Source organism: Halichoerus grypus, chromosome 6 (genome assembly GCF_964656455.1).
Source record: "Halichoerus grypus chromosome 6, mHalGry1.hap1.1, whole genome shotgun sequence".
Lineage (NCBI taxonomy): Eukaryota > Metazoa > Chordata > Mammalia > Carnivora > Phocidae > Halichoerus > Halichoerus grypus.
Genome location: NC_135717.1, coordinates 142,137,761 through 142,160,099, shown reverse-complemented (window position 1 = coordinate 142,160,099; position 22,339 = coordinate 142,137,761). Strand labels below are relative to the sequence as shown.

General features: G+C 35.0%; 1 protein-coding gene across 18 annotated transcripts in view; it reads left to right on the top strand.

Moving 5' to 3' along the window:
* Positions 1-22,339, top strand: part of PPFIA2 (PPFI scaffold protein A2) — a 471,063-nt gene that overhangs the window by 411,003 nt on the left and 37,721 nt on the right. For all 18 annotated transcript variants that reach the window (XM_078076354.1, XM_078076353.1, XM_078076364.1 and 15 more), the window contains one exon: positions 393-486. In XM_078076354.1, the coding sequence (XP_077932480.1) occupies positions 393-486 (94 nt within the window). The remainder of the gene's footprint in view (positions 1-392; positions 487-22,339) is intronic.

Sequence of the window (22,339 nt, the reverse complement as noted above, 5' to 3'; positions counted from 1 at the left end):
TTCATTGGGCTATCATTTATCCCATTATATATAAAATATGTCACATTTTTGAAATGTTGAAAGAAACCTCACGCACTACACCCATATTTGCTCTTGTTTTTCGTAAGAAGAAAAAAGGACCTTGAAGCTCGCAGACTGTATTTATCCATGTATTTATTATGTATTATGTTGCTGCTGGGTGCAGTTGAATAGGAGGCTAATAGGGTACCTTTTCTTTTCGTTCTCTCAGTGTATGTTCATTTATGTACCCATGCCATTTTACACATGTTGGGTTGGAAATATAAAGACGATCTGAGAAAGAAAAAAGAATATGTGGTACTGAACCGTTGATCAACTAACTTTTAAATTGACACAATGTATCCAACCTAATATGAATAGTTACTTCTTCACAGGAGGCTTTATGGAGACTGAGGCTGCCGCTCAGGAGTCCCTGGGGCTAGGCAAACTTGGAACTCAAGCTGAGAAGGATAGAAGACTAAAGAAAAAGTAGGTTTGGAGATTTTCATCTTCCTTTTTCTAGCTTTTACTGACTCTTTATTATTTGTGGGGAATTAAAAAGACAGTAGTTGGAAACAATAGACCAAGGCCACTGTTGTCCTAGTATTCCCTAAAACTACTCAGTGCTGGAATTTCCTGGTTCTACTGAGCTACAGTTTGAACTAGGTATACAACTCTTTGGCCTATAATAGAAATAAACAGTTTATTCTAAGAGGCCAATGCATTTATTGGCAAAACTCATATATATTTAAAGTATTTAAATGTAGCCTCGTAAGTAATATAATAATCTATTTGATGTTAAATCCAGTACTGAATTGGTATGATAAAATGAGAACCTATACCATCCAACTTTGTGTTTCCTCTTACAACAATTAAAGTACCTCCTCTTAAATTGGAGTATTTAAAAGGAGAATTTCTCTGACTGATTGAACATAAACTTATTTTAGACCCAGAGCAGATTGTTTTGCATCTGTCAGGAAACTGATAGTGTATCTTTTTCATTCACATATAGTATGGAACATTTAAATGACTTGCAAAATTGGCAAATTTTGAGTCTCAGCAGCTGTTAGAAAGCTAGTGGGTCTATAAATAACATATTTTTAAAATACAAAATAGCATTTTCAGGGATGAAATAATACCTATAAAACATGTTCTCTAAAAGCCAAAGGATTTCTGTATTCCAGAATCTGTTGGTTGGTTACTCCTTTACCTCTCCTCCCTCTCAAATATTTGTTTGTAGTTTTCATGTTTACCTTCTTTCCTATGAAATAATATTCATTGCTCTAGTTACCATTATTATAACAGGTATGCTCATATGGTTATAGTATTTGAGATAATCAGTTGACTTCATATTTTGTCTTCTCATTTGCTTTACAGATGTTTACTAATAATGAGGAAAACAGACTTGCAAGTTGTAGAAGAGCTCACTAGCCTAATTATTTCATTAATTTTCTACTTTTAAAATTATATATGTATATATATGTATCCAAATTTAATAGAAACACTGTGTAGAAATAAAGAAGTGACCTTGAGAGCATTATTTCTTAAAAACAACCAAATGCTCGGTTGCATTCAGTAGCAATAAATATTTCTTCTTTCATTACTGATCACTCAAAAATATAATTAAATATTATCACAATCTGTTCGAACTCTCTTAATTTTATTCATTACTATCAAGGAATGCTTTATTCAATTTTATGGCTATTTACTGAGAAAAAAATTCTTCTAAAAATCTCTTTTGATAGATTCTTTAGAATTTATTTCAAGTCTGAAGAACTTCCAATTTTATTTATTTAAAATTATTTTAAGTCTAAAGGAATAAGAGTAATTAAAACCCAGGCTGGCTAATAAACTTGGTTTATTTCACTTAAAAGTTAATTTTCATTTTTTCTATAATGAAATATTTATATATAATGGCAATTTGACCAGTTTTCACATTGCGAAGGGTGATATTGAGGCAAATAATATATTTCATTGGTTGTTTATGGAACCAAGTTAAAGGTCTTTTTTAACAGTTACTGAAGTTAAACATTTCCAATTATGCAGTGATTTTAAGACTAATATATTTAAAATTTATTATTAATTTTAAACACTGTTGGATTAACTTAATGTTAATTTTATGGAATTATTTCTCAAATCCTAACTACCCTCATAGTCAGAAACCGATTTTAGTTCTAGATTTGGTTTGAAGATTTTAGTATACTTGACTTTTGAGTTCTATTTTGCAAAATGTTTTGGCAAAATATAATTTTTAAATGTATTAAATAAAATTTGTATTTAATATTAAGAAGAATATTAAGAACTTTCTATAATATAATAAAGGATAACATTTCTCAGTACATTTCCTATAGGATAATGGTATTTGGGTTAAAATGAATCCAACAAGGCAAGGCAGAGTTGATTAATGGAAGAACAGAAGTATTTCTGTTATTATTGATTATTCCATGGCAAGTACCTCAGGAGTATAAATATGTAACCAGTATTTATGAGACATATATAAGTGCTAACCCTTATTCAGGACTTGAATGACACTGCACCTTGGTTTCTAGATTACCGAAGAGTGAAGTGTCTTCGTGTAATGAGTTTTATAAGATAGACAAGATCAATTATTTCATGTTTATTGGTCTTTCAAGATGGATAAGAAATTCAGGTACATTTTACTGAAAAATAAACTAAAGCAAAAATGGAGCAATTTCTTTGAAAATATTGAACACTATCGGTTTATGTGCATAGTTGGAATGACTGTAGTTGTAAATGTTCCTCACTGTAGTTGTTGCTGTATGTTCTATGCACTGACCAAGCCAAATGATGTTTCCAGGACAAAGTACTTAGCTTAGACCTATGTTCACTGTCCCAAAGTTTGTATCAGAGCTTCATTAGTCTCAGTGGGAATAAGCAGAGCTGAAGAAAAATAAAAATCTTCTTTTCAACTTTACTAGTATATCAGGTATCTACAGTTGACAATCTGTGAATTGAAATTTAATTGAGAGAAATGTTATCTCAAGAAGTTAGTTATGACACATTTTTTAAAAACCATATGTGGGAGATACTTTCAGAGAACAGCACTCAAGATATTCCAAATTCTTGCAAAGTTCAGAAATTTGTAATGTTGGCAGTCCCAAACAAAGGTCTAATTTGAGGCACATTTCCCATCCAACAAATTAAGCACATGTAGGTTAGAACAGCTTACTGGGTCTGGGTCCCTACTTCATTCTACTTTTACTTCGCTTTGTGATGTAGGAATGTGTTTTTTCTTGTATTTCTCGTTATTTTCCTATGATTAGACCTAGGACTGGTACAATAGTGGATCTTCTAAAGCACCCACTGTTCAAGAAAATCTTGTTGACCTTGCCCTTCCTGAGTTGGATATTACCATGCAGGTGCTATTTGATCAGAGCACCACCTTATCTAGGCCTGAAGCCCATCTACTATTGTTCTGTCTGGTTTGCTTTTACTATGCCTTATCTTTGCTGTTCTTTCCTTTAAAGCTTTAATTACATTCATTATTCCAGTAGGTTTATATAGTATACAGTTAATACCTACAATAATTGTGTCAAATTGAAACTCATCTAGTAATTCTTCAAGTACTTCACATTAATTTCTGGTCTTCCCCACTAAAATTGAACAGTTTTTCTGTAGCCTCATGATACAGCTCTCCTAATCTTTAAGCACTGAGTCACTTATTCTCAGTATGTTCTCTCCACATTAAAATTGTGATTCTCATAGTTTTCTTGATGTGGGCTCCTTCTGGAGTTTCACAGCTCTCTGAGATCTTGTCCGTCATCCTTTGTTTGATTTCAATGGACTCCAGGCACCTTCTCTAACTTAACACATACTAAATGGCATCTCCATTTCTAAAATTCACATTATGAGCAACTAGCCCTGAGAATTTCACCTCTCCCCTTTTATACCTGTCACCCTGATCTTTAGGAACTTATTCCTCCTTCTTAGCTCTCCAGCCAATGTTTTAATCTAAGATCTACAGCTACTTGCTCAAGATGGCCAACTAAAGCCAGCCACACAACTACAAAAGGTAACTGGGGCATGATAGAAACTATTGCAAGGTCACAAACTTACATGGTCTGGCCCATCAAAATCTGAATTTCTTTTTATTGTTTTGTCTGAGCATAATATTTTTATTGAAATATAATTAACATACAATGTTATATTAGTTTCAAGTGTACAACATATTGATTCAACAATTATGTAGCTTATGCAGTGCTGAATTTCTAAATGTTCTTTAACTCCCCAAATTTTCCTTAGAGTTTAGATGTGGGTCTTTTAGGACCCAATAACTAGAAATTGTTCTTCACCTAAGTTTAGAACCTATTTGATAATAGACAAAGGAGTCAGGCAATTAGAGATCAAAATGTCAACTTTATTACCAATCGAGCTATTAGAATATGACTTACGAGTATGGCAAAAATGGGGGTTTCCCAAAACTGAAGCCCAGAATTAGAAAAACTTAACCTGACATGGAAAGAGCTGGATTGTCACAGGCTTCCAAAGTGTGCAAGTATAATTCCCACCTCTCCTAAAAATAGAATCTATAATATTATGATTCCGTAAATGTGTCTCTGTAGAATCAAGGACTATGAACTCACAAGGAAGGAAATGAAATTTTATGTCATTAGCATCTAAAAGAATTTTCAAAGTTTAACATTTCAATGTTAAATGTATTAATATCTCATCATACTTCTTGCCTTTATTTTCCTGGAATATACATAGCTGACAATTTCCCATCACCATTTCTAGAAATGTGATGCTAGGGTGTATGGCAATCTCCCTGAGTTTTTAGAGAATCTGGAAATATATTTTACATATAAAATTAGTTAATAATTGCCAAAAGTGTAAAACTATTGGTTCAAAGTGATTTTCTCTCAAAACTTTAAAGGTACTGTTCTTCTTGCTTCTAGTTGTATCTAATACCAATTGATTGTCATTCTTTTGTATATAACATGTAGGGTTTCTTTTCTCTCCCTGAAAGTTTTAAGATTTTTCTCTTTATCTTTGAGGTTCAGAAATATCATAAGTATTTCTAGTCAAATATTTTTTGTTTCTTTTTTCTGCTTTATACTTGCAATCTGAAGACTAGTTAGTCTGGCCTGTTTTACATGTATTGACTTAAAAATTGTTCACTTCTAGAATCAACTTTAATTCCAAGAAGCTTATTTTTAGAGACTTACAAGATTAAAGATGAAGTTGTCTGTTTCAGTAGTAATACACTGGTCTAACACTCTCATGACAGTCCCTGATAGGCAGCAAACATGTTAAAATTGACAGAATACCCTGTGAATGGGTACTTATCTCTAGAAATATAAATTCTGAAATCTTCATCTTAGTTTTTATCTGCGAATTTTCCTCCTGCATTTTTACACTATATAATTTTTTATTGAAATGTGTGCATACTGAGATCTTTTGTATCTTGAGACTTAAATTGAAAAATCCCATATAAATATTAATACACTAATTTGTCATTTTTGATCTTTAGTTATAATATAGGTAATATGTTATTATTGTTATGTTAGATATGCTATATTCTTCCAAGTGGATATCATTGCTAAATGAATATGAATCTGAAATCAGTTTTTCAACATCATTAAAATGAAATTAACATTCCAACTCAGCTATCAGCAGCATCCTCCAGAGAAGCGGTTTTATCCTTGGAGCATGGCAGTCATAGTTAATCACTACTAATGAATCTTTATGTTAGAACTTCAAAGACATAAAAGTGAAGCTCTATAGATTTAGTTAATTTATTTCCATTGCAATCCTAAGGGTCTTCCTCAGTGCATAATCTTCAGTGTGTTTTGAGACTCTGCAATTTTAATCCTTGGCATTTGGAAGCCAAGAGTTTGCATATCTCTAAGTAAAATAAATATCACTGAAAATATTCATAATGAAAGGTATCACATAAATTCCACAACATTCATTCATTCAATAAATATTTATTAAGTGTCTGTGTGCCAAGTTAAACTTATAAATGAGTTGTATTCCAGAGGTTAATTTGTGAGACGTCTGTTAGAAGCTTTGAATACATTTTGCCATCTAAGTATATATATGGAAGGTAAATGTCTTTGCTATATATATGGAAGGTAAATGTCTTTGCTTCCTCTGCAAAAATCTATTTTGTAAGCATGCTATAGGAATCGAATCTGACTAGACAAAGCAAAAAGGGGAATTCATGGTAGGATATTAGAGTATCTCAGAGATTTCAGAAACAACAGGAGCAGGACAACTCCAAAATTTCAACAGTAAGAGATTATGAAATATTTCTCTAGAGTGTTTTCAAGAGCTCATATTTTCTGTTTCACCCCATTCCAAATTTTCAATTCCTGGGGGAAAGCATGTGATTGGCTCAGTGTGGAACCGATATTTGTACTTGGATCCATCAGTTATAGTCGAAGGTTCATTTAATACAGATATGACCACAGGAGAACACTCTGGAGACTCAACTCAAAAGGATTTAATAAAGTAGAATATTTCGGAACCTAAACCTAAAGTTCTCAATATTTCTCTGGGAAAACGTGTCCCAATTTCCTACTCGAAATTTCACAAGCATGTCTTCTCTGCGTGCACTGAGCTAGAGCTTCCTTTGCCTTGCCATCCGATCCTATTACCCTGTCTAGCTCCAGCCGTGGACAATTGTAAAAATTCCCTAAACCTAAAAAGTAATAATAATAATAATAATAATAATATCCAAAGACTAAAGGCCAAAATGCATTGAAATTTTTTAGGAAAAAAAAAAGATAAGAAAAATCAGAGTGTTTTTAAAAATATTTATATTTAGATATATTCTATCTATTTGGGGGAAGGAAAAGAACCCAGAATGAATAGGGTTGCTGTTTTGAGCTTACAGTTCAGTGTTAATAGATTAGAATAAGTAGATCAGAAGCCCTGTATAGTCTCCATATTTTCTGCTCAGGAGAAACATTTTTGACATGGAAAGAGTAAAATAAGAATTAGTAATAGGAAATTAAAACTTAAGATAGTTACATGTACTAGAGGAATGACCTCCTTTTCTAAATAAATCCATATCATTTGTCTTCATTGAAATATATCCTGGATTAATGGAATATGCAAATGATAATTTTTCATTCATTCACTTAATGCCTAGTATATCTCAAGGACTGTGTTAGAAACTGATATTCAGATTACACAGTTCCATTTTTCAAAGTGCTTGTAGACAGACACGAAAACAAATTATTGCACGTATTTCAGAGGCCATGATCACTTCTCTAAATCACTAGTTTTTGAACAGAATTTAAAAATTAAAGTGCTGCAAACCTAAAGCCACCTCATGTTCTTATTTGAAAGTTGTTCTCCAAGCTGAAGACTGGTCACCTCATTGTTAGATTCCAAAATAAATGTATAACATTTATTAGCTTATTTTTGATCAATGAGAAAGGAGATTATTGATGACCAAGAGTAAATGGAGTCCTTTAAGAATAAGCTAGACAGGTAGAGGAGGGAAAATGCTGTAAGAACACCTTTATTGAGTTCAGCAAGGTATTTCTCTTACTTTGTAAATGGTATTTCTAAACATACTGGGTTGAAACTAACAAAATGGATTTATATCTGATGGGACCATTGTGATCTGAAAAAAAGAACTGATGACATAGAAAGTGCCTGACTCAGCTCTTTCACAAGTGATTTAAATAAGGGTATCATATTTGTGGAGGAATGAAGCTAGAAGGCATAGTTAAGGTTTTAGATAAATCATTTTATTTAAGGAAGACCTTTACATAGAGATCCAGATCGAAGAAGGTAAAGTTTAATAAGGATGTTTATATAATTCTCCATCCAATTTCATGACTACCCTTACCAGTTACTTGTGTATCGGAGGCTATGGTGTGTGTCTATGTATAGGGGGATCTTAACTGCAACTCCTAAGATAGTGGTTTCTGTAAAAAAAAGATAAGTTAGCAATGTCTGGCAAGGAAGTTAATGATTTTCAATACCCATAAAAGCAATTGATAGGGCCAACATTCTATGCGCTGCACAGATCATAACTGGATATTGTGTTAATTTCTGGGAAATATACTTGAAGTGGATATATTCAAACCAGCATCTACTCCAAGGAACATGACCAGTATCTTCATGATAAGACCTTGGACCAAAAGTCAGAGGTTGTTACAGATAAATTTGAGCTGAATCTAAGTGAGAACTGTTAGCAATCACATATCTAAGAAGAAAGAATTAACCACCTGGAAAGAGAGTCGTTCCTCATGATTCTGTTGAATAAAGACCTGCCAAGTATGTGTATGTGGCAGAATTATTATATGGGGGATTCACATTATGTAAGAGATTGACTTACATGCTCTTCAAATTGTCCCTACCCTGGAATTCTATGATTCTCCATATAATTCAGAGAACAGAACTCAGAAGAACCCAGTCTTTTTTATTTATTTATTTATTTTTAACATCACAGTGCCTGGCATATGAAGTACTGAAAACATATTTTCTGAATAACTGAATGCATGAATAGAAGCTGCACGGGGAAAGAACTCTAAAGAAAACCTAAGAAAAGAACAGATACTATGGCAGTGATTTCTACTCAGATGACCAAACCAGGAAACTGGACTTCATCTTCGCCCTTGGTCTTCCTTGTCCTTATTTTTCCTCTATGCACCTCTGTTTACTATCATTCCATATACTATCTCTTTAAAATCTCTCAAATGAATTGATTTTCTTCTTTCCTTTTTCAGACCATCATAGTAAAACCATGTTCCATTCTTGCCTTCCTGTAATCCATTCTTCACACTTCAGCTAAAGAGATCTATCTAAATTAAGTTTCTGAACCTGCCTACCATCCCTCAATTATTACTTAGCTTCCTTAGGATAAATTCCAGATGCCTTTATATGGCCCATAAATCCCTGCATCATCTGGTCTCTATTTATCTCACCAGCTTTATCTCTGTCTACTTCCCATCTTGCATGTTATGGTCTTGATATATTTAATATCTGTTACTTATTTGTAATTACTCCTCTCTCCCTGTGTGCATATATCCTGTTCCATTTTCCTCCTCATTCTTTGTATAGTAATGATAATCATTATCTATTATATATGTAATAACTGTTTGATAATCACGTTGAGCAGTCACAATATTCTAGGTGGTGGTCTACACATTTTACATGCATTATCTCTTTTAATTTTCACAAAGCCTTCAAATAGCAGCTGCTCTTTTCCTCCACCTATGAGGTAATACAGCTTTCCAGGGCCTGGGCCATACAAGAGGCTGGACCTCCAGAGCTTAGCTTTCCTCTAAATTATTTGGGATCTCAGGGTAAAGCTGCAATGTAAAACATGTGGCTGTCTGTCAGCTGGACCTTGAATATTCTATATAATTTGGGATGCTTAAATAGGAAGTCAAAAAAGAACTCCTCACTCTCTTTATACTCTAAAAAGGGTAGCTTATTTTTTCTAGAGAATAATTAGTTTCTCATCTGACCTTATCCCATCTTTCAACATGAGCAACAAATATATTCAAACCAAACACCTTTTTTTTTTTTTAAGACTGGGAGGGGGACGTAGTTTCAACACACAAGATGTAGCTGTGTTATAAGCTTGCTTTTTTATATATAATTAGCCACACATAATATCTCAAAGTTTGATATAAGAATAGTAATGATCACTTATAAATAAGCTATATAAGAAATTTAAATGTGTGCTTGAATCAATCTTAGGCTATTTATTCCAATAAAACTTACAAAGTCAGTATCAAACAGCAAGGATAATTAACCTCCTTTTTTAAAAGAAAAAAAAGTCACTAAATAGGGTACTTTTAAATATAATGCTGACATCTTAATCTGGAAAGAATTATCCCCATTTGTTCCCGCAAATATAGGATCTTATATTGGCTCTGCATAGGTTTTTCATAAGGTCTTTGAAGATGCTGTCTCTTCCAGCAGTTATTTAAAATTAGCCAGCCATCAAGCAAGGTTCTCTTCCTTGTTTCCATGTTCCTAAGAAGGGCAGTGATTATCTATATCTTATTGCTAGAGTTTTATTTAAAAAATAGTTCTATACCAAAAGATTTCCAATAAAAAATATAAGTATGTGTATATGTATGTTTTATGCACATGTATATACAAAAATATAATTAAATGTCTTTGTTTCAGATTTTACGTAATCAAAACTTTAACCATGGGCCTGACTGGCTTAAATTTACTAGGCAAATGAACAGCAAAATTCTTAGAAGAATAAAGATTTCTTAACCTCTCTAAAAGAGTCTCAAGAATCTCAAAGTTTAGCTACTTGAAATTGATATTAACTTTAATGAAAAGTTACTTCTGAAGTAGTGTGATGGTGAACCTTACTGAAAACTTCTGAACCATTTCCTTTCAATTATAAAGATCACTAGAAATATGCTTGAACATTTATTTATCTGTATCCCAGCACACTAGCCTCTTTCTGTCCTCTTCTTGCTTCCTATTTAGCTTAGATTCCATGGGCATAATTTCAACACACTCAAAAATTCCTAAACTTTTTTGCTCCTCTTTCATTTGGTTGTATCCACAAGTCATATTCACAGCCACCAATGAATTTTCTTTCTTCACGTCTGCATTTGAACACCTCTATGCTGCCGGAGGACATTATAGCAGAAGAAGTTGAGCCAGCTTCATTTGGGAACTCAGCAGTGCCCAATAATTGCAGTATTTTTCTCTTACCAATTTTGTTTCTACTCTCTGCAGCTTTCGTTAGAGACCTCCACTGTCCTCAAACCTGCATCTTCTGCACATGAGCTCACAGTCTGCCTCAGAGTGAGAGAAAAAAGAAACCAACAGGGTGCCCTGAATTATTTGCTGCCAAATACACACTAACACTAGTCCTTCTCCTGTTTTATCAGAGGAAAGTAGGATACTCTCTTCTTGCCTGAGCTCATCTCTTCCCAGTTTCTTAGTCATGTTGTGCTGACTTCGCATTTGCTCTTATACCTTCAAATTCTGCTCTCTTCTGTATTTTGGCCATCAGCATTTAAACATTCTCAGGTTTCATCTATTAAGAGAAATCCTCTCTTTATTCCACGTTTCCACATCAGTTCCTACCCATTCACTTCCCAATCTGGTGTTAATAATTGATTTTAAAATCTTTCCAAGTCACCAACTTGAACCTAAAGAAGCGAGAGGCAATCACATTCCACATATGAAGCTCATGTAGTGACTTATTTATCATGTGAAGTTTTAACATTCAAAGTTGACTAGTTTATAAACAGGCAAAGGCCCATTCATTCAGTAAGAGATCTAGAGGATTGAAGTGAGACAGCTCAAAAGTTTCAGGCACCCATTTTGGCCTATGACATGTTAGCTGGTAATGTCTCCTTGTGTCTGGATGTATGCTGATGTTCCCAAGGAAAACATGCCAACAATTGGATTTGATCTTATTCATTAAATGGTAACTTAAAACCTGTTCTTTTTCTATATCAATTAAAACTTGTTATTTGCCTGTTACTCACAGAGGTCTTTAACTGAAGAACATTTATTTTTCACAGAATCTGTCTTGCTATTATCATAACCTTGACAATCTGGAGTGAAGAGAAAAAAGAATAATGAGGTTATGTGTTGTTGTAAATAACTGCTTGTAAGAAAGAATATAGAAAGAAGAAAAATTAAATACTTTATCTAGATGAAAAAATTCTGCAAATATATACTCCCTCTGACATGAATTTATAGTATATTCCCACAACATATGTCAGAGTTCTTTATGACTCTAGCTTTTTGTCCTTTGCAGAACATCTTTTTTAAGTCATGAGCTGAAACACTTAATATTATAAAGTGAGATAACTGCTCAGTATTGCTTTAAATTAACTGACTATGGAGAACAAGAAAGTTCATAAACACTGAGAAATCAGACAACTTACAAAAGTTGATAACAAATATATCAGAACTTTAAGCAGTACTTTTTGAGTGTCTCCTTTATGTATGTGTTTCCTCCTTATTTTCATAATTTCTCTTAAATTTTATATTTAAGGTATTTTTATTAGTATAAGTTTTCTGTTTTTGAAAATGACAAGTGAAGATGTGAGGACTATTAATATTCCACTGTGTGCAGATTTAATCAACTTGTTTTATTGGAGAGCAATTCCTAGATAGCTGGCAGGCTGCAAAAGATGATTTTGTCCATGGGAATAACTGGCCCCAAATACTTTTGGCAATTTTCCTGGAGAGCTCAGAAATTGCCTTTTTTAAGAGCTCATCAAAGAGTTCACAGGTATGTTGACAGGAAAGCCATTTTAACCCCTTAGAAGTGATCTTTTTTGGTTTTAATGTTCTTTCTGTTGCATGTGTGATGTAAAAAAGATGCCTTAAATTTCTTAGAACATGGTGGTGCCAATGTGTATGGACATTTATGTTTTTGTTCATGTGAAAATTTGAAGAGCTTCCCACAGCTGTTCCGGAGCTAAGGCCAAAGAATATGCGTTCTCCAAAAGGCTATCTAATAAAACGATACCCGGTTTCTCTGAATGAATGCGTTTAGATGAGGCACGTACAGGGTGTTCCACTGCACGACAACCTTTACTTTATAATGACTGAGCAATAAAAATGGAAACTAAGTTGCCTAATTTCTGAGATATGAATTTCTGCTTCATATTTTGTTGTATTTAATATATTTTATGAGTTGTAGTAAAAGTTTTATTTTTTCAAAGAATTAGTCTATTATGCTTGTATAGAAAAACTTAAAATGATATTCTCATGGCTTTTTGTTGAATTATTTAAATTCCGTTATTTTCCCAGTGCCACTACTATATCCAGGGAGCAAGAGGGCTACCTCAAAAACTACATTTAAATCAATGCTGTTTTGTGATGATTTATGGTAATATTGGTGAACCAAATGAGTTTGCTTTTTTCCTCAGAGCAACATTTATAAACATCTGTCCAAATAAATGTTCCTGTTGAGAGAGACCCAGTTGGCACCAACACCATTTGTTTTGCCCGATCAAACAGAGGAAGAGGAAGTAGTGTAGCAGGAGGAGAAGAGTGATAGACTTCTTTTATCCTTTCTCACATTCTGAAGACTGGCAAATGCATATTTATAAAAATAATAATTATTATTATGACATTTGTGAGCATATTAAAATTATGGACCCGGAATGTAAAATTATTTCCTGCCCCAGATTAAGGTGAGGAAGTTGAAAATCAGAACCTGCTAGTAATTTTAACCAACTCATGTATGAGAACTGGAACACAGATACTCTGACCTTCACCCTAGTGCTCTCTTAAGTTGCTGTCTCTGCAGGGGTCCATCGTACTTTGTTTTGAGCTCTAGCAGTAAGCATGTAAGGCCATATGAGGATCTGAGCACTCTTTTGTAAGTTATTGCTTCTATTTGTAAAACAAGCCAGGAGTGGCCTGAGGTAAAGAATGTTCTTTAATAAAGTGCCTAATTTCTTCCCGGGGTATACTAGAGGCTGGGAAAAATGTGGTCATGCATGTTTCAGAGTGGCTCATTTTCAAGAGACAGACTTACTAGTCAACAATTAGAGCTACCCTCAACCTGATCATGCTTTTGGACGCAGTGAGTATGTGTGTCATGGTGAAATTAAAAAAAGACACCATGTCTTTCTCATATCTGAGCTTTTGCACATCTGAAATGATGCTCTTGTTTTATTCCATGGCTTTCTTTGGACTGAAATGTATCCATTAACATTTGTGTGCTTTTCTTTTCCATCCATCCTTCTCCATCTCATGAAAAGCACATCTGGGTAAGTTGAATGACAACGGCTGCTGAACATGTTTATTTTCAGCACCATCCTTTTTTTCTTTTATCTTTAGTATTTCTCTTTTCAGTTGTAACACAAGCTGCACTGCCTCTGACCTAAAATGAAAATTGTGAAGTGTATTCATTTCTACACCGTAAAGGAATCATTGGTTCAGAGAAATGTTCACACTCAAATTAATGATGGTGGCCTTGCAGGCACTTCTGTTTCTTCAGTTCTATTAGGCACATGTCAAAGGCATTCCAGACGTCATTTCCTTTCTTCTCGAGTCATTCTCTAGGAGTTAGTATGGCACTCAGTGAGGCTTAAGTCATGGGCCACTTCAGTACTTTGGACAGTGCTGCATGATTGGGTCCTTCTGTGTGTTCCCTAGTGCTTTCTGGTTCCCCACCCGCATCCTCCTGCAGACACAGACTTCTGTGTTCATTACTAGAACTGTACTTAAATGAAGAGGGTTAAATGCTGGATCTTACCCAGTAGGACTTTTATGCCTAGTTTCCAAAGTAATCGTTGGTTTTGGTTGATTCCTTTGGTTGTGTGTGTTTTTTCCATTATTTCCTATACTACTGGTTAATTTTCAAAGCTTTAAAATCCAAACAACTCAATCCTGCTCTTTGAACTAAAATTAAAACATGTTATTATCTATTCCTAAGACAAATTGGGCTTCAAAGCAAAACAAATTGTGTACAACATTTACAAAATATTTACATTGGTATAAACTTCTGCATTGGTAGCATGGTGAGCTTTTAAAAACACTTTAGTTTGGGAGAGGTATTGCTTTTAAATTTAAAGCTATATATATATATATATTATACACACACACACATGCATATTTGGTAAATAAAATGGCTCCAATGAGATGCCATTATCCAGGAAGCTAGGGAGAGTGCCCCTAATTTGCTTTATGGATATTTTATATGCCAATACAAGGTCATGTACTTTGTAATATTACTTAGTTCATTACTATCGCTTATATTTGTTATACTTTTCTACTCTAATTTTAAGTTACAGTTACTATTACTGATCATTTAACAATGCAGAATTTATTTCAGTTATGGTAATTTATGATATTAAGGATATTAAGGATAAACTAGGATATTAAGCTCTAGTAAGTGTTCTTAAAAATGCAAGGTGAGCTGTGGTTAGGGTAATGTTCAACTTTGCTAGCCAAAGTTGTAAGCTCTTACTTTTTAAAAATAATGAATATTCTAGACATTAGATTTAAAACATTGTTTTCATGTCATCATGTAATACCAGTCTTCTGTTTTCTAAAGACTTTTAAATTTCATGAGGAAAATAATCCCAATAATAAAACTTCATTTCCCTATCACTTTTTGAATGAAATACTGAAAAAGAATAAATGCATGATGCATTGTCATTTATGGACTTTAAGAAACTGATGTAATTGTCTTCATTCTAAAATTCAGATTCTTGTCATCTTGTACATGCTCCTGGAACTTAACAGTTTATGACCTCAAAATCACTTCCCTTGTAGAATCTCTAACAGAAAGCTTAGGATGTTAAAGTACAAATATAGTGAAAAACAGAAGATTTGAGGTGGAAAGATCATTCATTAAATTAGCAAACAGAAGATAAGAATTTAAGCATCAACTTTCCCATGCGTTGCATACCCTTGAGTGACTGACATATTCTCTTTATTTATTGATACTACTGTCAACTTCCCGTACCTCATAAGAGCATGAGAAAATATGTATAACCTCAGAAGCACAAAACCCATGAACTTCAAAATCTGAGTTAAAGAGGGCTGAAAATTAGATGAGGCACTAAGGTAATCTAGTCTAAATGGTATCCAAATAACCTGAAAATTACCAGTGTTCCTCCAATAAGTCCCCAATTTACTATCAGGAAGTGACTAGGGAGAACAGACCATAGAATCTTTCAAAAGTGAAATTGTTCAATAGAAAGTAATACAAGTCCCTTTAGTTTTCAAGAACAGCATGAGTAATTGTATTGCTCCATCACATTTGTGTGGGTGTGCGTGTGTGTGTTTATACCTTTTTAATGGTTTTGAAACTGATTAAATTCAAAATAAAGTGAGGAAAGAAATTATGTAAATCCTAATTCAAACTCACAAATAAATTCCTGAGACTAAGCCCTCCATTTCAGAGCAGCTTGAAGGAAAAAGGGTTTCAATATGAATAAGCTTTGGTTTTAATGTAGTCAAACTATTTCAATTCCAAACAACCTAGCATGTGTTCTTAGAATCTAAATAAAACACGACTTAGATCTGTAATGGACTTTTAAGTGCACTTCATGTGAAAATGTGCCATAATACGATATACAAACACACATTCACTTGCACACACACACACAATCACAGTACACTGTGCTTTTAAAATCAAGTCAACCTTGTTAATGTTGAATTTGAAACTCTTAATTTTATGGAGCTAAATATGTATATTTAGGCAATCAATGTTCTGAAGCAGCTGATTGGGATTTTGACATTTCTGTTTAGAATAATTACGTGAGTTAAAATATACATTTTCAGCTTGCACATGTTAGAAAAAATGTGGGTGGCACCATATTTTGTTCATATTTGCTGACCAGAATTTCAAACGGTTTCTCAAATATGTAATGCAGATTTTCATAGAATTGATCAACAAGTCTAGATTTCTGAATAATAGAGTTATAGCCTATTGTCTGTTTGAAATTTGAGGTGATCATTTCCTACTTATCCTTCTGACTATTGAATTTTAATGGAACAATTAGTAATGGTGTGAAGTGAAGTGTAAGTAAATTTACTGCTAGTATTATGTAAGGGAGATTTATTCTCTGGCCTACACGGTTGAGAAGAGATTCAACTGTCAAATTATTTTGACTTATATTTTATTCTTGGTTCTTATTGAGCCACATATTTATTTCTTCTGGTTATATCAGTAACTAGTTACTTGTCATGTGCTACAGTAAATAAATAAGCCCTTAAGATAAATTTTTCAATCAGAGAATTACTTTGTATTACAAATACACAAAATCAATTGAACTGAAACAAGTTACAAGAAATTCAGCTTTTCCTTCCCAATTAGATAAAGGAGACCAACCTCCTTCCTCTGACAGAGGTGCAGAACCTGACATTAAGGAGGAACAAGAAGAGAAAAGGCACAGCTCCTTTTTTCTCTTACAATGTTGAGGATTAAAAGGTGTGATAGTAAGGGGGTAAAGACTATACATATTAGCCACGAGGCCAAATAAATATATACCACTTCTAAATATAAACGAACCACAAGAAAAGAAAGTGGGAGACTATTATTTTATTTAATACTAACAATGTAGTGGATGCAATTGGTTTTAATGTAATCAAATTCTTATCGTCAGTTTACCCTCCTTTCTCAGTAATGAAAAGTTCAAAGTGTAATTAGCTAAAGGATCATAGGAGGGTTAAGAAAGTTAACTCTGGGGGCGCCTGGGTGGCTCAGTCGTTAAGCGTCTGCCTTCGGCTCAGGTCATGATCCCAGGGTCCTGGGATCGAGCCCCGCATCGAGCTCCCTGCTCCGCGGGAAGCCTGCTTCTCCCTCCCCCACTCCCCCTGCTTGTGTTCCCTCTCTCGCTGTGTCTTTCTCTGTCAAATAAATAAATAAAATCTTTAAAAAAAAAAAAAAAAAAGAAAGTTAACTCTGTGGCCAAGTTTTTGGGGCTCAAATTCTGGCTCTGCCACCCACTGGTTCTATGCTCCAAGTGACTTTTGCTCTTCAATGTCCTCAGCTGCAAATGAGTATCAATATGTATCTTACCATTGTGAAAATTAAACAAATTATACATATAAAGCACTTAGGATAAAGCACTTAGGATAGGATAAATGAATGTTAACTATTGTTGTCTGGGATCCAAACCCTAATTTGTTTACATCCAGAACCTTTGTTCTTTCAAACCATGATATAGTACTTCTGAAGAATAGAAGTGGTTTAAAGACAAGAGAGCACGTTAGATAAACCTCTATTACGGTACATTGTAAATGAGAGGTATAAGAAGTGCAATTACTGGAGTATACACAAGTTATACTATTTATATAGAAGAGAAATCTAATTCTGCCTGGGAGAGGTCTTGGAATCTTCACAGGAAGGATAAAGCATTAGCTGTGTCTGAGGGACAAGTATGAGTTTGCCACGATTCTGATGCAAAGAAGGATGTTTCAGTCAGAAGAAAAAGATAAGAGTCACAGAAAGGGTCAAATAAAATGAGGTATTCGGGGGATGGCAAGTGTTTCAGCACTGACTGAGCACAAGAGTCTAGAGAGAGAGCCAGGGCCAGATTACTAAGGGTTTTTTTTCCATCATGCTAAGATATTTGACCTTTATTTTTAGGACAATGGGGAGGTTTTCAAGTAGGCAAGTCTTAACAAAAACTTTGTGTTTAGGAGGGTCTCATTGGGAGTTGGAAAAAGGATGGAAAGGAGGGGGTACCAAACAAGAGACAGAGAGACTCTGGGAGTTCATTGCCATGATCCACAAATGATGAGAATTTGAACAAAAGCTTTGGTAGTAGTCAATCAATTTGCAAAATATCTTATTTAATATTAGAGAGTACATTTTTTCTCTTTCTGAACAGCCAATATAGGTAACTGCTAAACAAAATTCTTATTCCTTTTCAAGATGTAGTGCACAGTTTGATGTTAACAAAAACAAAATACTTAGAATTCACTCTGTCATCAAAGATCCCAGATGGTTGTCAACATTGAGAGTTTTGTGGATTACAATATAACAACCATTCAAGAGATATTCTTAGCTATAGCATGGGAAGAAAAGCAAGAGACAGTGGAAGAGCAAACTCTCATCTCTAGGACTTTAAAGATTTTATTTATTTATTTATTTGAGAGAAAGAGAGAGAGACAGAGAAACAGCATGAGAGGGGAGAGGGTCAGAGGGAGAAGCAGGCTCCCCGCTGAGCCGGGAGCCCGACACGGGACTCGATCCCAGGACTCCGGGATCACAACCCGAGCCGAAGGCAGTCGCCTAACCAACTGAGCCACCCAGGCGCCCATCATCTCTAGGACTTTAGAGTCTTGGGTGGGAGAGGAGATGCACGCATGTGATGCTAATCAACAATCACTATGAGTGATTTTTGACACTGTAAGTATCCAGATTTTGAAGGATAAAGAGTCCTTGTGGAATGGGATTATCACAAAAATGAAAGGAAGGGTCATGATTTAGGCAAACAGTAAGATTCTGATAGTTGAAGAAGGGAAAGAACTTCTCAGCTCTGGAAAATGGTACTCACAATGACAGAATTAGTAATGCACAAATTATTTGCAAAAGTAGGTTCTCAGTCCTGGTTAGAAGTGAAGATGATTAGAAAGGGAAATCAAGACTAAACCTATTTAGTATTTGTAATTCAGGTTGAGGGTTATACTTTAAACATTTAAGGAACCATTGGAGGGTTTTCAGAGGACAATGCTATGACAAAAGTAACAGTTCACATTCATTAGCTGCTTCCTTTGTGTGAGGCCCTGTTGTAATCACATTACATGTATTTTCTCAGGTCACTTTCATTGCAATCCCCTGAGGAAGGTACTGTTATCAGCTTTATTTTACAGATGAGGAAACTGAGGCACAGAGAGGTAAAGTGACTTGTCTGTGGATGCACAGCTAGGAAGAGGAGGCACCAAGAATCAAGCCTAAGCAATCAGACTTTAAAGGCCACTCTCTTACCTATTCTGCTAGCATAGCAGATTTTTTTTTATGCCAATGTATTAGAAGGGTTAGAGAACTTGAGATAGGGACCAATTAAAGGGTTGGAAAAAAAAGTATGGTGGCAATGAGAATAGAAAGTAAAGAAAGATGAAATAGAAAACATGAAGGGGAAATGGGCAGGCATTAAATGGAAGGTGACTGGCACGGCCATCACACAGTCATATCACAAATTGGCAATCCTAAAATAGCATTGTAGGCTAAGTGGTCTGAGAATAAAGTCTCTTTTCACTGACAGTGATGAACCATCCATGCTGAGAAGAATATGAGAAAGGAGACTTTACTGGCCCTGTGGTCTGTGACTTTTTTGAGTAATTAATGAACTTTATTTCTCAGAGTTTAACACTTTCTTGAACTTGTTGATTTACGAATTGTGTTCCCCTACCATGAGGACATGAGGACAGGGAACTTTGCATGCCCCAGGATTCATCAAATTTGTTAGGTAGTCAGTCATCTGATTTTTTTTTTACAGACCTACTATGTGCCAGGTTTTGTGTTCAGCAAAGAATAAAACCGACTGAATCTCTGAGTCGATAAAATGTTAAAGGTACTCTAGGTAGGAATGCTTAGTATTCTAGGGCGCTTATAAAAAGAAGTAGTAAATATTGCCTCAGGGGCGAGGAAAGGATGGCTTCAGAGAAGAAGTATTTTTGTATGTCTTGAAAATCAAGCCAAAGTGAGGGGGGTAGACAAGGCAGGGAGGCAAGAGGACATTGTTGAGTGTGATAGAAACACAGCTCACAAATATGCAGGCATACTCCACCAATTAGGTCAAAACTACAATAGCTGAGGAGACACATAAAACCAAAAAAGGAGAAGCCAGACATTTCCATTTGGATTGAGTCACTGAGGCAAAGTCATACTTGCTTACATTCATGTGGATAAAGAGTTAGAAACTACAAACCCAGCAAATGCCCTTGATTTATGTACATTTGTTAGACACTCTTGATCGTTTACTCAGAAATCCTTGGGGCTGGTTATTCTTAGGGTGCCCACAACCTTGTTCCTGTCCTCAGATCAGGCCTAGCATGCACAGGCTCCCCTCTGTACCGTTATATATGGGCATGCAAATGACTCATACACTCAAGTTTCTCACCTGTTGGGCCTCCTGAGGTGTCACTTTCCAGTCACAGTAACTCATTGACACCTAATTCAAGAGAGTCTGACACCTTTGGGGGAATCTAATAGCATTCTTCACTGTAGATGAGAATGTGTTTCTTGAAAATACTCAACGATTCAGAAGTTTTTCTTCTTCAGTACAATTAGTACTTTTCTTTGAGTTTTCACACAGGTGATGACAGCCCTGAGCCAGATAGATTTTCTAAAAGGAAGTGCTACTGATATCCTCTAAAATCTAGTCTACATCTTAAAACAAAAATGCATACCCATAACTATAGTGATATATAAATTATCCTTTGGGAAAAAATGGTTGAATATTAGATTATCTGGAGAGAAAAAAAAAAGAGAGAAAAACAGAACTATTTCTTCGGGTCTAAAAACAAAGACAGCAATTTCCAGACTCACACGTATACTAGGGAGAGTTGATCACAGCCTTGCTCTGGAAGAACTGTCACTAGACCTTTTGAAATGTTGACTCTGGAGTACAGAAAAAAATTCGTACCTTTCCACACACGGACTGGTTCAAAAGAGAACACCAGTATATTCAAAATGCCTGTTTGTGACAAATCAGTGTTTTATTTAGTATTTTCTAAACAGTTCAGGTCACTATTTCTCTGTCAGTGACACCAAAATATCTCATGAGAAGAAGCATGCCCCCATACAATTAATGTTGACCCTTAATATTATCTGTTAGAAAATCATAATGTATTAAACTCAATGATTTCCAATTATTATAGTTTTGCCTGTATTATGTTTTTTAACATTGCTTCTTTCTCATGCCATACACCCAGATAATATGTCTCTTATAAATTCTGTATAGTGCAGAGTTTTTTAAGATTGAGAAGAATTAAATGTAATGTTGCTTTGAGAATTTCAGTGCATTTCTTTACACAGTTGATTCTACCCTCAGATTAAGGGAAAACGCATCTGGAGTTAAAGTCATGTAGCGCTCAGTTCTGCTGCAAAACCCAGCCTTCCACCCCTTATCTGGCAGTTTCTCCCCTCTTTTTTTTTTTTTTTTTAAGATTTTATTTATTTATTTGAGACAGAATGAGAGAGAGAGAGCACATGAGAGGGGGGAGGGTCAGAGGGAGAAGCAGGCTCCCCGCCGAGCAGGGAGCCCGATGCGGGACTCGATCCAGGGACTCCAGGATCATGACCTGAGCTGAAGGAAGTTGCTTAACCAACTGAGCCACCCAGGCGCCCTCTCCCCTCTTTTTTAGCTCAAAGGCCTTTACATGGGCTCCAGCCCTGCCAGTTGGGGTCCAAAGGACAGAATCCAGTGGACTAGAGCTCCCTTTTCTTATTATCTTAGCATAGTCTTACTAAAGTTATTGTGGTTACAAGAGTTTGCGATTTAAGCAAAACAAACGAAGCAAAAACAAAGAAAACTTTTTCAAGGGCCAAATTGCCCAAAGATTTCACAAACAATTGTGCAATTAAATTTCCATTAAGACAGAAAATAGAACTATCTGAGCACATTGGATTGCGTCTTAACCACACTGCTGTCAGGGATCCCATGCCAGATCACGCTCGGGATCAGCCAGAGTGGGTGTTACTCTGACAAATTGGCTCAAGAGGAAACAGAATTTAAGGATTTTTTTTTTTTTTTGAAATGAAACTTTGAATGGTGTTGTAATCCAAAATAGAAAAAGATACTTGGACTACAAAAAAATATATCCGTTATGGGGCTCAGTTTACTCTAACAAGAAGTACCTAACTGCGAACACTGGCAGACGTTCAACGTTCACAGCTATATATTGAGCACCTTGTCTGTGCCTGACCTTGTTCTAGATGCTTCTA